The sequence below is a fragment of the Martes martes genome, assembly GCF_963455335.1.
Source record: "Martes martes genome assembly, chromosome: 2".
NCBI lineage: Eukaryota > Metazoa > Chordata > Mammalia > Carnivora > Mustelidae > Martes > Martes martes.
This window is the reverse complement of record NC_137889.1, coordinates 157706150-157723027: the sequence shown is the minus strand read 5'-3', so window position 1 is coordinate 157723027 and position 16878 is coordinate 157706150. Positions and strand designations below refer to the sequence as shown.

The following is a 16878-nucleotide window of genomic DNA, read 5'->3' as shown; positions in this document are numbered from 1 at the left end:
TTTAGCAGGGCAACTTTTCTCACCTAGTAGGTATTTGGAAATCCTTTCAGGAGGATCCTTTTACCTTATTTTATCCCCAAAAAAGAAAAACCAAAAAAAAAAAAAAAAAATCAAGGTAGACAATACTAAGTGTCAGTGTAGGGAAAGGAAATACTTTCACAGTTGGTAGTATAATGCCAAATTTTTTTCTTACTTTTTAAGAATGCATTTCCTTTAGCACTATTGTGCCTTGGTGTGACTATAATTAAAGAATGAGAGAATTAATTTTTATAATTAATTAATTTTCAGTTTAAAATTTCAGTAACGTATTCTAATGCTTACAAGATGCATAACTTCTCTTGCTTTTCCCCTTCTCTGATACGTTTCTAGCTTAAGAAGCTCTTACTGGCACCAGCCAACACTCAGCTAAGTTATAATGAATGCAGTGGTCTCAGTACCCAGAACCATGCAAACCATAATCACAGGATCAGAGCAAACCCTGCAGTTGTTAAGGTACAATGCAAACTTTTTAATATAGGAGGGAAAGTAACAAAGGATTTTGCTTGAAGCAGTAAAACAAAGGATAGGTTTATTTCTATGTATTCAGCTGGGATCGTGCAGTTGCTTTATAATGTGAAACAATATGAAATGGGTTTTCAAAAGCAGGGCTCCAGCTACTTTAAACTAGAAAGAGTTCATTTATGCTTTGTCTTTGGATGATTGGAATGGAAGTTCCACCGTCTGTTACTCCTTGCCCGCTTTATTAATACACGCAGCAATGTGGGTTACAATAAAATTTGCTGATCGGCTGGTATTATCTAGAAGTGACTTTAAGATGCAGGATTGCCATTTTGCCAGCTGTCTAACCTGAGAAAGATTGCTCTGGAATCACCACAAAAGATCTATCTCTGCCATTAATTGGATAGAATGCTGGCAATGACATAATTCGGTTAGCGGGCTGTATTAAACAATGTTTGTCTTGCCATTCACTGTGAGTGAAAACGGAGCGTTAAGGGGTACTTAAGAGAATTGTGAATACGGGGCTCCAGCAATCAGTGGCAAATTAAGGTTTAAACCAGCTTATTTTTTTTTATTCACAGTAAAGGCGCTATAGGGTCTTGTTAGTTACATGTTGCTGAGTAGGAACATTGAAATGTAGGAGAAATGAAATAAAAAGCTGCATAAATGTCATTTAGGAATTTTAAATGTAATTTTCTTTCCTTGTTCTGCAAACAATTATTCACAGCTCATAGATCTAGTACACTTAGACTGAACACTTCATTGAAAATCTCATCTCTTCAGAAAACCTATATCCATTCTGATAAGGTTCAGTTCACTAATTTTAGCTTTCTTTATGCCTTGTTTTTAAGACCGAGAATTCATGGAGCAATAAAGCGAAAAGCATTTGTCAACAGCAAAAGCCACAAAGACGTCCCTGCTCGGAGCTTCTCAAGTATCTGACCACAAATGATGACCCTCCTCACAGCAAACCCACGGAGAACAGGAACAGTAGCAGAGACAAATGCACCTCCAAAAAGAAGTCCCACACACAATCGCAGTCTCAACACTTACAAGGTAGGCTGGGAACCAAAGCACAGGCTGTCGGCGAGGGCGCTGAAGGCAAGGCAAGCATGCACCGGGCTGGGGATGCCCAAACTGAATTCAGCACTTTCTTATAGACTTATGAAAAAAAAAAAAAAATCCTTCCTTGGACACAGGTTGAACATGACCTATTCAGCTGATATGCAGCCTAATTCACAATCACCAAAAAGCACCTGAAATGTGAGCTGGGTGGGGAGGGGGTGGTGAAAGATTTATGTGAAATCTAAATTGCCAAGATAATTGAAATTCGGAGCAGGCTAGGCTAGCCAATATTAAAAAGCTTTTCTTTTTTCCTTTCTAGTAATGGAAAAAATGAGGCATTGTTGATTTGCTGTATATAACTTAAGAAAGAGTACATGGTATTTGTGCAGCCTTTCCTGCTTATTAAGTGCATTCTTTTTTTTTCTTTCTTTCTTTTTTTTTTTTTAAAGACCACATGTTACACTCATAGATTTTATTTTGTAAATAAGGATTTGGAAATCCCCGGAATTTATTTGTATTTGCTTTCTAATACGAAGTATTGCCCAGATCAAACTAAGCATCTGGGTTGGTTTTTATCATCCCCATACATTCTGGAAGGCTGATGCTTCTGAGGCAAGTCAGGGTGATTTTGGGAAAACCTGTCTTGGCAGAGATATAATTTTCTTCCTTCTTGGCTCTTCCCTCACAATCATCCTGTCTTAGAGGCCCAAAGGAAGCTTGTTGAAAGTTGCTATTGCTTTAAAATATCCCAGCTTCCACATTAACCCTACCTTTAACCTTGTAGTGGAAGCAGGCATATATATATATGTGTGTGTATATATATATATATATATATTTTTTTTTTTTTAAGATTTATATATTTATTTTAGAGACAGTGTGAGTGAGAGAGTACAGGGAGGGGGAGGGAGAGGGAGAATCTTAAGCAGACTCTGTGTTGAGTTTGGAGCACAAGGCAGGGCTTGATCTGCCAACCTGGAGATCAGGACCCCAACTGAAACCAGGACACAGATACTTAACCATCTATGCCACCCAGGCGCCCCGGAAGCAGGCATATTCTAAAACAGCAATTACAAACACCTACTTCTCTTTTCCCTTTTGTTTCCCTGACTTCCCCTTCCAGCTGCAGAGTGGTAGTCCCTGATCCCTGTTTTGAACCATGATTATTTCATACAGGTATGCTGTTGCTGCTGCTTTTAATAAGTATTTTCTTTCCAGTGTTTTCAGTTTCCCTCTCTCATCCCTACCTCACCATAAACCTTCAGGAACCTTCTTTAAAAGTTTTAAATTGGCTCTCAATTAGGTTTTCCCTTGTGGATATCTCAAAATCACTTGGCCATCCTTTTCTGTCAGTTTAGGGGAAGATACTTATTGAAATGGGCCACATTTTTTTGTAGCTCGCCTTGCCTTGATTGGCCCCTCACACAGGCCATGGACCAGTTTTTCTTAGAGCAGAACCAGCAGTATTATGAGATGTAATGGTGTGGAGAGCCTCAGGTGAAGGGAAGGCAGCTGAGCTCACTCTAGTGAGTAGACTGAAAAATTCATGGGGCTACTCTCCACCTTGTCCTAGTGTGTCCCAGTCAGGCGTTCATTTCCTGGAGCTGAATTTAAAGTCCTAAGCCAGCTATAACCCTGTGGTCAGTGAACGCAGCCCAGCAGCACATGTTTTAAAAATTTTCATATTTTCATATTCTTAAAATTGTATTTGGCCCTTTTGGATTTTGAGAGTTTGGGAGGTTTGGGGTTTGGTTTTGAAATCCACTTACCGCTAATATTACTGTAAACGCTTACAAACCATGGCAGTGAGGAGTTAAATTGGCCTGTGGAGGACATATTCTTTAGCTGAGACCTGCTGTATGTGGATATTTCAGAAAGATATATGCCTGTGGCAAAGCATAAAAAGTTTATCCCAGAACAAAGCCTGTTGACAAAAACATACACAAAAAACCAAAACCAGACAATCAAAAATCCCGCAAAATTCCCATAGTTATTAAAGGCCAAGAACAAAATAAACATGGCTGGCTGTGAATAACCAACAGGAAATAAGTGCTCAGCTTCAGGATTTATTTAAATTATGATTTAAACTTTAAAAGTAGAAAATATATTAATAGTTAGAGACAGTAACCCAGAATCTACTGAGGTTTATCTTTCTTGACATACTGTAATGTTCTCTCACTGAACTGCATGTGTGCTGTCTATGATATTGTGGGGTCAAGTTTTTTTCACTTCCTTAGGATAATGACCTGACCTTTGACTCATGTCGGTGTCCCTGTATTCATTGATTCATTCATTTGCTAATGTATTCATTCATCAAAAAGACCATGATCTGCATGAAAAAGGTGCATTCCCGCCCTCAAGGATTTTAGAGGCCCTGGTCTGGTAGTCATTGAAATAGTGTGGATTACACTCCCAGTAAACCAAATCAATACTCCTCTAGTGGTAGCTTTTGGGAGTGTGGGCATATTCAGGGATGGCGTTCTTTACCGTGTGTGGTTGGGGGCTGAACCTTCCTATAGCCTTCTCTTCCGGTTTTCTATTGGTCCCATTAAACATGGCCGCTGTCTTATGCTCCCCTTACAGTGCCCTTGCCATCACCCATACCCAACTGTCAGAATGCTAGGGAAATTCCTTTTGAGCATTTCGGATAGCCTACCCCACACCTTGAAAACTGGAATCCCAGAGACCGATTTTCAATGTATATTTACTGTGTGACATAGTACACAGTTTGTATCTAGTGATACTTGCATATGAAGCCCGTATGTATGATCCTAATTATTAGTTGAACGCCGAAAATGTTGGTAAATTTCCTTCATGAGTGTGTTCTTTTGGAAAGGCTCATTATATCAGACATACTAAAAAAATTAATATAAACCAGTTCATTTATCTGTTTATATAAAAGCCAATCAGTCAATGTACCTAATTTGTAGAAGACAGCATGAACTTCGTATTTCTGGATGCACATTGGATAGATGATAAACCATTCGATTGTTTAAAAACTAAATCTAAATCGACAAATTAAATATGTAAATATTATTTATCCAAGTAAAGTATGTAATTTCAGCCTAATTTGGACATAAATAATATTTTCACATTTCAAAGGACCTTAATTACTGGGGTTGATTAATTTACTTTAATATCTATTGAACGCAATTCCTTTGGTAATGGGAAAAAGGAAACATATTCTGGGCTGACTTTGCCAGTAACTAGTTTTATGGCCCTGGAAATATCATTTCACATCTTTAGGTCTCAGGTTTTTCATCTATAAAATAAGAGTTTATTCTAAAGACCTTTTTAGTTTCAAGTCTACAATTTTCATTACGTAAAAGGCTACCTCTTGACCTTTTGAAAGTAGTTATGTTAATGAGAAAAAATTGACATAAACCTACATACATATAAATATATCTTTATAGATAAGCATATATAGATATATACATAATATGTGGATGTATATCCCAAGTACGTTTCTCATCATGTTTTCCCCTCCTTCTGTTCAAAATACAAGACTGCCAAGGAGAAGCAATTGAAATTTTGGAGTGAGAAGAAGATTCTTACTCCACCCTTCCTAATTGGGAAATGCCTCCTGTAGGAGGTAAGATTTAGGAAGCATAAAAGGAGTAAATGAGCTCTCTTTGCAAGTCTATAGGTCTCTCAACTGATAAATGCAGTATCTTACTTTAGTTGTCTATAAGATTTGGGGATCTGAACCCCTTTTAAACCGTCTGGGTCAATGCCCAGAGTTTGTCATAATTTCTCAATTAATTTTCAGTAAATGGAATGGTTATTGCTTGAGCTTTGGCCTCATAGAAATAACCTATTCTCAGGGCTAGATATAAAATTATACATTTTAGGAGAAAAATCAACTGAATATTCATAACGTTCTGTTGTCTTATAGTTATTCTGCTGTTTTCTTGTCTAAACAAACCGTGTACTGTATTCCAAATTAAAATAGAACACATTATTTCTTTCTGATGGTATGATGCAAATTTTGTATCCTTAACAGAGATGCTACATTTTGGGGAAAATTCTGTTTTTGTATGTGTTTTCGAATGATAGTTTACTGATGCAAATGTTGTTTGGAATTTGTTTTAGCATAATGGACTGTTGTCTGACTTTGATCCAATATTCAGGGATTTCCTTTAGTTTTCCAGTTTCCAGTTTCCAACCTGATTATAGTAAGAAAAAAAAATTCTAAAAAAAAAAAAAAAACCTGAAAAACTCAATATTTCATAATTAGTTTCCTTTTTTTTCCCTTTAGCCAAACCAACAACTTTATCTCTTCCTTTGACCCCAGAGTCACCAAAGTAAGTATTAAGAAATGTAACCATTTTCAGAAAGGGAAGGGGGTTCTAATACATTTGGCTACAGCAACTCCATTTCAGTTTGTTTTTATAAATGTGCCATATCTTCCAGTGACCCCAAGGGTTCCCCATTTGAGAACAAGACTATTGAACGAACCTTAAGTGTGGAACTCTCTGGAACTGCAGGTAAGCCTTAAGTTTCACTTGGAACTCTCTCTGTGTGTGTATGTGTGTGTGTGTGTGTGTGTGTAATATGTATTAAATATTAGTGCATATTCTCCATGTGGTTAATGAAATTAACAAATAGTACAAGCAACATTGGGTAAAAGTTACCTATAAATATTTTCACTTCTTTTTTTCTTTAAAGAGAAAACATTTATTGTGTGTCAGACCTGGGCCCAGGTATATACTCTTATATCAGATGCATACTTTTGCTTTAGATCCCTAAATAACTCTATGTCAGATTAAGACACCAAAACTTGAGCAGGAGGATAAATTAACGTTTTTTGGTCTCCTTCTCAATAAATGTGCCAGGCATGTAAGTGGTTTTGACTGGTTTCAGAATGACCTCATGAAACCTCATGAAGATAGTGGTAATTTTCTCATTTTTAAGATGAGCATATACAGTTCAGAAATGTTAAGCAACTTGCCCAGGATCACAGAGCTTGAAAGCAAGGAACCAAGTTTTGAACCCCAATTTCTTCACTATATCAATGTTTTAATTGGATTTTTTTTTCACTCACCATTACACTTAACTACTAGTATAATGTTCTCATATATATGTTACCATTTTTATATCTTTTCAGCAAAGGAGAAAAATGAAAATGTGCCCATTCACCAAAACAAAATGTACTTAGGTATTTTTAAACAAGAGTGACTTTCTTCGCCATTTGGACTTCTGGATTCATTTAGTCAGTCTTACTTTATACACTGAAGAGGAAGGACCTTTAAAAGCTTGGAGTAACCCCCAAGTAACTTAATAATCCACAGACTTCGTAGGCAGACTTCTAAATTGGGTGGTAATGGTGACTTTGCACTGAATGCTTTAGGTTTAGGTAGAGAACTACACCAGTAAGTGAATCTTAGGCTGTCTGAACAAGAAATTCCTTGGTTCTGGCCATTGTTGATAGGGGTAATGGAACAGTAACTTAAACAATATGCTTTCAACCAGAGCTATAGTGGCTATGTACACCATGGTCATTGTCACTAAGTTTAATTTCACACTTTGAGTTTGCTAAATTACCACCTTGTGAAAGGTCTACTGCATGATTGCATGATTTGGTCAAGCAGTAGAGTAGTTAATTTCATGGTATTTATATATATTGTGTGTGTGTGTGTGTCTGTGTGTGTGTGTACATATGCATATACAGATACCTATGCAAATGTATACGTATCTTTATATGCATACATACATATATACATATATACTCACTTATAAGCATATACATAACATCATTTCTTAAATTATAATTAGTTATATGGTTATAAGTAACTTTTATGTATATGTATCATATGCAGTAGAGGCCTTCTTATCTGACCAATAAGAATGAGTATTTTGGTGGGCTTATCTAAAAAATTGATTACAGTATACAGTTCTGTCATTTACTTTTGCCTAAGTCATATAAAGAAACATCAAATATCAATTTTTTTTTTTTTTTATATAAGAAACAGAGACCTTTGCCTTGAACTTAAATGTCTTAACTGGCAATTCATTCATCTTTGTGGCACAGACTGTAGTAAGAATGTCTCTTAGATGGTATCCACTGTTCATTTCTTGATTTTTAATGGAAAAGAATTAGAGATACATGTGTAGTAGTTTGAGTGCAAAATCCTTCTATGATTTTCATATAAATAAATAATAATCATGATTTCCCATGTTTTCCAAGTGTTTCTAATACCATCTGTCTACAACTAATTTGACAGCTCTTCTTTTAGTGACATATCTTTATTGGTTCTTCTTATAGAAACAGTTTTTTGTATGCTTCCTTCAATGGCATCCTATTTTATTACCTTACATAATTCTAGTTACCACTATAATAGATGTCAGCTGGTTTGGGAAATACTACTGTGGCTCAGGACAACAACTCCGTTGAAAGGAATCTATTTACTATGAGTGTTCGGAATGTTGTATTAGTCAGTTACTTTGTTTCAGAGAGGATTGAGAAAGTTTCCACTTTATACACCCACACCAAAGCTTCTATTAAAAGATTTTTATTATTCTCTTACTATAAATAATTTAAGCTTACTATAAAAATGTCAAAAATATAAAGTAGTGGGAAAATATTTGTAATTTTTTTAAAGATGTATTTATTTATTTGAGGGAAAGAAGGAGAGAGAGAGAGAAAGAGAGAGAGAGAGAGAAAGCATAGCAGGGGGAGGGGCAGAGGAAGAGGGAGAGGGAAACAATCTCAAGCGGACTCCCCGCTTAACACAGTGCCTGATGGAGGGCCTAGATCCCACAACTCTGAGATCAGGACCTGAGCGAAAATCAAGACCTGTGTTTGAGCACAGACTTGTGCTCAACTGATTGAGCTAACCGAGGCACGCATATTCACAATTCTAAGATGCAAAGTTACCAATGCATTTTTTCCTATGGATAATTAGATACATTATAGTTCTACTATAATCATTTTGTGTATATAATTTTGCATCCTGATTTTTCAGTTAACATTTTAATGAGAAATTTTTATATTATCACAGACCCTTTATTATCGGGCTTTTAGTGTGTCATAATGACATTAGTTTCAGTAAGTACATCAAAATCTATTTAATCATACTCCTCTTATAAATTTAGGCTGTTTTAAAGTGTTACCATTTTAAATGTTTAAATGTTTAAATGTTACCATTTTAAAGTGTTTACCATTTGAAATAGCACTGCATTAGAAATGTTTGCTCATAATTTTTTTACTGAAGTGTAGTGGACAATGTTAAATTAGTTTCTGGTATACAACATAGTAATTCAACCTTTCTATATATTATGTTTACCATGATAAATGTACCTACCATCTGTCACCATACAAGTTTATTAAAATATTATTGATTAATTCCCAATGCTGTACTTTTCATCCCCATGCCATATTTATAACTGGAAGTTTGTACCTCTTCATCCCCTTTACCTGTTTTGCCCATTCCCCCATCCCCCTCCCCTCTGGCAATCACCAGTTTGTTCTCTAAATTTTTGAGTCTGTTTCTTATTTGTTTATTTGTTTTGTTTTGTTTTTTAAGATTTCACATAGAAGTGAAATCATATGGGATTTGTCTTGGTCTGAGATATCACTTAGCATAAGACTCTCTAGATCCATTTATGCTTTCACAAACAAGATTTTATTCTTTTTTATGACTGAGTAATATTCCATTATATATGTATACTATATCTTCTTTATTCATCTATTGCTTTTCTATCTTGGTTTTTATAAATAATGCTGCAATAAACATAGGGGTGCCTGTATCTCTTTTAACTAGTGTTTTCATTTTTGTTGAGTAAATACCCAACAGAGGAATTACTGGATTATATGGTATCTCTATTTTTAATTTTTTCAGGAATCTCCATATTGTTTTCCAGAGTGGCTACACTGATTTACATTTCCACTAGCAGCCACATGGTTTCCTTTTTTTCCCACATTCTCATCAACACTTGTTGTTTCTTATATTTTTGATAATAGTCATTCTGACAGGTATGAGGTGACATCTCATTGTGGTTTTAATATCCCTTTCCCTGATGATTTAGTGATGCTTAGCATCTTTTCATGTGTCTGTTGGCTATCTGTATCTATTTGGAAAAATATCTATTTAGGTCCTCTGACCATTTTAATCAGATATTTGTGGGTTTTTTGATTGTTTGTTTTGTTGTTGTTATTGTTATTATTGTTCTGTTCATAAATTTATCTTATTTTCTCGAGATAAATTCTTAGTAGTTTTTAATAGTGAATATAAAGATAAAATATCTTGGGGTCTTCTGGTATATATTGCTTTCCAAAGTAGTGCTTTCACTTATAGCCCTATTAGCATTACATGCCTATACTTGCTTTATTACATCCTTCCTAACATTGGATATCTTTGTTTTGAAATGTTATATATATGAAATATCATTTTAATTGAATTCCTTCCACTAGTGAGGTTATGGTGTTACAAAAAAAGCACTCCTATTTTCTTTTTGCAAAGGTTTTAACATTTTTCTTATTGATAGATACCTAATTTTAAATAATTTAGTGATGATTCTTAAAGTTTAGGAGCCTACACTATTGAAAGACAAGTAGAGATATATAACACATACATTTTTTACATATTTAGAATCCTTGAAAATACACACAGTGGATTTATTTCTGTCAGTGAGCCAGAATTCATCTGACTGGTTTAAATCCTTTCCTCTTGGGGCTTTGAAAGATTATTGGATGCAATAGAAATCAATTTACCAACACGTTTTTAATACCCGCTCATTACTTGCAATAGGATAGGTCTTAGTGGTTGTATAGCAAATGGAAGACCTGGAGACTGATCCATGTAAAATATGAAGCATTGTCCGTGGCCTACTAAGTAAATGTTCTTGTGTTTAAGATGTGGGATTATAGTCTGTTGGGGAAATAACACACATTGCACACATAGCATGAAGGCAAAATATTATTTATTACCTATCATGTTTTGTTACCTTCTAAGAAAGATGGGCCCAGGGTGTGTTTTCTAGTTTACTGAGTGTGGTGGTTTTAAGTGTGAAGATGCAAATTAGAGAAACTGAGGTAGGGCCAAATTTCCTTTACAAAGTAGAAAGAATTTAGAGCTCTAGGAAAACAAGGGGCTGAGGAGGAACCTGGAGCATGCTGAAGGTGGCTGGGAAGAGAAGTTTGGAACTTGACTGGAGGGTGGTGTAAAGAGGTTTTTTGGATAGAGTTACTGTGTATTTGAAATGCAATGCAGTATGTATTGGTTGTGATCTCCATCTCCTCAAACGATCTTTAGTAACATTTCTTGCATGGTAGAGATTACAGGATGTGACAAACACTGATTGCACCTGAGGAGAATCACCAAAGGGAGAAAAGAAGTTATTATCAAGGGGAACTCTGTAACTTTGCTTCAAGTGAAATACAATGATTGCACAGAAGATTGAAAAGAATTATAGAGATGGTTCAAGGACCGAAAGAAGCACTGGGGTGACATCATTAGTGAAGGACCCAGGTGATCCATGGAAAGGAGTGTGGAGGGAACTATGCTCTCCATGGGCTAAACTGACATGGGGAGCCTTAGGGAGAAAACTGTTTGTATCAGATTTGATCTGCACAGATGGAAAGGGGAGAAGTTATTGACGGAGCAGAAGCAAGAAGGCAGGAAATCAAAGCGACGTTTGAGGAGCACTGTACTTGGCAATGGGCAGTGAAATCAGTATGGCACTATAAGGTGGAGCGTTCACTTTTCCACGCCCATCTTTTAATTGCCAAAATGCTTTTCCCTCTCCTTAATCTTTCCTGGGTCTTAGTTTCCTTAATGTTAAAGTCATATTTATAATCTCCAAATCAAATTACTGTCTGACTCCTAGGACTAAAACATAGGTTGAAAAATAAAATTGCCAGTATTCGACCATTTTGGGCATCCAAAAATGGCAATTGCATGTGCATTCAACCAGAATTTGAAAACTTTGTAAGTAGTGTAGCTCCAAATGAGAGTAGTCTACTATGATTTTCTAAAAGCAGACAGTATGGCTTAGTGAGGTTGTTCAAAACCTTGGCTCTATCATTGGACAAACCCAAGTTCAGGTTCTGGATCTACCTTCTAGCAAGGTGGCCTTTGGCCATCTTAATTAACTTTTGCAAGGCTCAGGATCCTAATGAGCCAAAGGAAGATAATAACAGTACCTGTGTCTCATTGAGTTACTCTGAGGATAGCGATAAAACACGAAAAAGGCTTCCTCCAGTGCCAGCATATAGAAGTATTCAATAAATATGATATATTTAATTACGAATTCTGCATTAATTTTATTTGCTGAAGTGATTGTACCTTGTTGCTCCTCTTTTCAACTTTTGATTATCTTCACCTGTTCCCTTTCATTGACACTAATGTCGTTTTTAATTTGGCAAGCTCATATATGAAGTTATATATTTTCTTTGTGGCAAAAATTCCTCTAATTCCCCCATTAAGCTGAACATACACTGTTTGGGTGCGTGGGTATGGAATTTACCAAATCGAGGTAGAAAAATCTCCTCTTTGATACTCTCTCAACAACAGCTCCTTTACATTATTACACATTCTGAGGTTAGGCATTCCCCAGTAAGCATGTCCTATATGTTATCTTTTCCATTCTTTGGGCCATTTCATTGTTGAGGAAAAAGCTATATGTTGACATCAGCTCTGTGGTGGACCCTGGGTTCAGAGCATGTCTGTCCAACTAGAGATGATGTCTCTTTCCTGAAGCCTAAATTTTGAAGATAGTAGTCAACATCTGTTGTATTAAATCGGTTTCATTTCACTTGCCAAGTATCATTGATTGGTATTGGCTGTGAGGAGCATTGTGTTGAGGAAGATTCCAAGGCCAAATCTGTACTCAGTGAAAATGTCATGATCAATTAATGATGTCGGCCATGGGTGCAACAAGGGGGTGCCCAGGGTGGAAATAGTCATGTTGTTGATTCGTTGATCCTTGGTCTACAGTCTTAATCCATGTGGTTCCGGTCAAGGAAATGGACCAAGCTGTTGCCCAGGACCTTCTGGTGTCTTTTCTTTACTCTCACAAATTTTAGTGAAATTTTCCAAACATTTAAGTACAAGTGTAAAGAGTCAACAATATTCCAAGATCTCCAGAATAATCCCTCTGCCCCATCTGCGGAGTCTTTGGGAAACAGGAGGGATGAGACAGGAAGTTTGCTTTATTAGGTATTGCCAGCTGGTCTGACTTTGTGATTGTCCTAAACTAGCTCATTTTGGCTGATAAAAAAAACACTTCTTTTTTACAGGTGTAAAAACTAATTTGATTTCAAAATAGCTGTTAGTAAAACAAGATGAGAGGAGAGAATGCTCTTTTGGCAGAAGGCATTTAAATCTATTGCATATGGAGATTTTCAGAGTGCTAGACTTTTTTTGTTTCTGAAGTAGAAATGGCAAAGCAATGTCAGCTCAACTAGATGATGGTTTTAGCCAGCAGACAGACATGAAGAAAATTGGTTAGGGACCAAAGGGGTTGACCCAAAATTTCACATATATGTATATGTATGTGTACGTGTAAATTATTTTTAAAGTTATTACTGTAAAAGTGATAGAAAGCAACATAGCTACTCTATAACTAATTAGAGAAATGAGAAGAACTAAATAATCAGCAGTTTCATCACCTTAACACACTAGGTCTGAGCGATGTTGTCTTCCGTTGGTATTTTCCTCATGGTTTTGATGAAGATGAATGATTGGATGCCATTTGTTTTTCATTTTATGTTTTGCCTAGGTTTAAATTGACAATCATTCAAACTGCACTTTGGTGGATTTGTGCCTAAGAACCCACTCATTAACCAATCAATTTGTGATTTCTTTTATGTGGACTTTTATATTATTATCCTTTTTGGACTTCCCATTTAAAAATTCATTTTGCTGGATAGAATATTGACAGACAGCATACATTTGCTGTACCCTTTTGGTATATGTGTCTTTTGTATGTGACTTATCTTTGGGGAAATAAAGCAAAACAAAATATGAGCAGTAGTTGGCAGTTTTAAAAGGAAAACCCTAGCATGAGAGAACTGGAAAGTGATTTTGACAGGTCATATAATCCATTCCTGAGCCCGAAGAATATGAGAAAGGGAGACCCCACAAATTTTCTTCACAGCCCATTTCAATGTTTGGCAACTGTTACTGTCAGGGATTTCTTCCATGTTTCAACTATATCCTTCATTTTCTCTTTCTGATCTCTCTTCTTGACCCAACATCTGGAAATATTCCTTTTTTCCTGAGTTACCTTATCAGGAAATAATAGTATCCAAATTTCTCATAAGCCAAGGATAACAAAGTACTTTCCTCTCCCACATCAACTTGGCACGGGGATTGGTGATGGCTGCCTGGCAGGACAGATTTCCCCTCCCCCCAACCCTGATCCCCACTCCCGCTCCAGCAATGTGGGAAAGCCCATGGGCACCAATTAATATCTTCCATGAGCAAGATATTAAGATACTAAGAATGCTCTGACGCTTTTCTGTAAGGTTAGTTTATTCCCTAGGAATCAGGGGTGTTACAGGACATACTAAAAAAGGAGTAAAGGCAGGGGCACCTGCGGTCAGAGCAGCCTGGGGTGATGGCTACCAGAGTCCTGAGCAGGGTGTGAGAAGTCCCTCCCTGGGAGGGTTAACACTTCAGTGGCTGGCTCCTCTGGACCTCCAGGAAGTCCTGGGGAAGTTGGGGGCCTGGGGAGGGCATGGGAGGAGCTTCTATAACAAAATATTCTCACTAGCGGAGCAGTAAGGGTTCATACTTAGTATCAGCCCTTCCTGTGAACTCTTGACATCCACTCCAAGTTCTTGAAGCATAAAATATAAGAGTAGGATAAGCCACATGCATCTCTGCCCAGTCCTTCTTTTTCGGTAAGTTTTTAAGTGAATTAGAAACTCATGAATTTTGGAACACTGAAAAGAAATAAAATAAAATAAAATAAAATGGAAAAAAAAAAAGCAAACAACCCACAAAACTCATCTTCTCATTGGTTTTCCTTAAGAAATATTTCAATGGACATGAGACCTAAGAAAAATCCCATTCAAAGAAACTCTAAAGCAAATCACAGAGCAGTAGATTCTATAAAATGTTATAAACTATTAAAAAAAAGAAACCTGCTGAAGTCATTGGTTGGATTGTGGAACACACACACACACACACACACACACAAACATACACACATCCCAGAGGAGTCATCATTTATCAGAGTCATTCAATTAAACAAACAAACCCAAAAGAGAATTCCTCAAAGAAAATCATTTTATGGTACCTAATGAAAAACAAAACAAAACTGGTCTCTGACTTTTTTTTAAATAAAAGGACTGTTGACAAAGATGACTGTGGAGTGTGTAGCACTTCTCCCCGATTTGCTGTGCGGAAGTGCGTAAGTGTGAGTGATGCGGAGGTACTTGTTTATTATAGAACACATTTCAATGCAGTAATCATAAATATTGCTAAGGTTGTGCTCTGTTGAAATATGACCTACATACTCTTGATTGTTTGTGTTACGTGATTTGTCTGACACCCATTACATTCTGGGTAATAGCAGCCATTTGTTGCTCTGCACAGCAGGCTCTTTTGACAAAAGAAAATAGGCAGTAATAAAAAAGCTATAGTCTGAATTACATTCTGCACAGCGCTGCACTGCTGAGAGTTTGTGCAAGTGTGTTAACAATGCTCTGAACTGCCTCTTGTCAGCCTTCAGCCTGTAATGGCCATCTGTCCTCACATAAATCTGTCAAAACCTGCTAAGTTCAAGAGAGAGCATGGAATATACCTTGTACTGTCAACACCAAAATGTACACATTCCCCAGAAAATCAACACACAGAAAATAATCCGGAGGTTATGGGAAGCATTAGCACTGTTGATTTAAGCTTGTGGGGTGAAATTGAGAGTCTGGCCATTAGAGGGACAACGAGCAAAGGTAGTGGCATGAAGGAATTGAATATTGACTGGCCTCCGAACGAGGGGGACTGAGCCCTGCTTGGGTGACATGGGAGAGACCCGGGGAGCTCAGGTGCAGCAAGGGGTCTCTGTCCCATCAGTGGCTGTTAAAAGTTTGACACTATGTTTAAAAGAAAAAAAAAAAAAAAGAAGAAGAACCAGTGCTTCTTACACTTTTGTTTTTCTTTTGCTTTGTTTTGCTTTGGGTCTCCACTCTATCTGGAAATAGATTTTCAATTAAGCCCTGGTGGTTCCATCCTTCAGATTTCTCAGTCTTGCTTGGAGGTATTCTCTGAATAAAGACATTTCAGTAAACAGTAAAAAGTTTAGGGAATTATCTGAATTGTTTTCCCCTTACCCACCTACTCACTAATCCTAAAATAGCTTCAATCCATTAGGCAACTATCATTATTATTATTATTATTATTATTCTTTTAACAAGGAGTGCCAACAGAAATTTACAGCCCTGCTATTTTCATGTGTAGGGTGTATTTGGTTATCTCCGTGTTTCTGTAAATTTAAAGCACATGCGCAAAAACATGCGCTTACTTCAAGTTTTGAAGATTTGCCCATTTGCTAAAAGGGACCATGAAGTCCCTGATGTACCCGCATCTGGTGTATTACCTAGCATATAGTAAGTGTTCAGTGAATGTCTGTTCCCACTGCTACAGGCTGCCTAAGATGTTAAGAAGGTAAAAGGCTTGGCTTTTAATTAAAAAAACAACAACAACAACAACAAAAAAACCCAACCAACCAACCAACAAACAAACAAAACCCACAACTACAATCAGGGTGTCGCCACTCCCAAGAGCAACTTGAGAGTCAGTTATTTAAGCAATAATGAGCTTAGGTACTAGGACAAGGGTTTCAAATGTTCAAGACTAAAAAGAATTTCTATATTTAAAATCCCTAGATAGCTGAGCTATTTTTAGAACTAGTCTCTCTTTAATAGTGGCCTAATTTGGTGTTTCTGAAGTTTAGGGTTTCTTTTTATATGTCTAGAATGTCAGTCAAAATACACGTACCTGAGAACAAGGCAATGTGAGGCATGGACAGGGCAGGACAGAGGCTCTCCGTATGTGGTCCATGAACCACCTCATTAAAAATATTTGACCAGCTTCCCAAGTTATTCTTGGGTCACTGAAATGTAAGACCCATCAATAAAGGAGAATCTAGAAAACATTTTTTTTTTAAGATTTTATTTATTTATTTGACAGAGAGAGAGAGCATGCACAAGCAGGGGGAGCAGCAGAGGGAGAGGAGGAAGTAGGAAGCCCAGTGCAGGGCTCGATCCCAGGACCGCAGGACCATGACCTGAGCCAGAGGCAGCCACTTAACTGACTGAGCCACTCAGGTGCCCCCAGGGAAAAAAAAAAAAAAAAATAGGCGAGTAAGAAT

The 16878-nt window shown here is 36.9% G+C and overlaps 1 protein-coding gene across 2 annotated transcripts in view; it reads left to right on the top strand.

The window, feature by feature from the left end:
* PPARGC1A (PPARG coactivator 1 alpha) overlaps positions 1-16878 on the top strand; it is a 96133-nt gene that overhangs the window by 59063 nt on the left and 20192 nt on the right. For both annotated transcript variants that reach the window (XM_080796109.1, XM_080796110.1), the window contains exons 4-7: positions 370-492; positions 1350-1554; positions 5819-5864; positions 5974-6047. In XM_080796109.1, coding sequence (XP_080652235.1) covers positions 370-492; positions 1350-1554; positions 5819-5864; positions 5974-6047 — 448 coding nt within the window. The remainder of the gene's footprint in view (positions 1-369; positions 493-1349; positions 1555-5818; positions 5865-5973; positions 6048-16878) is intronic.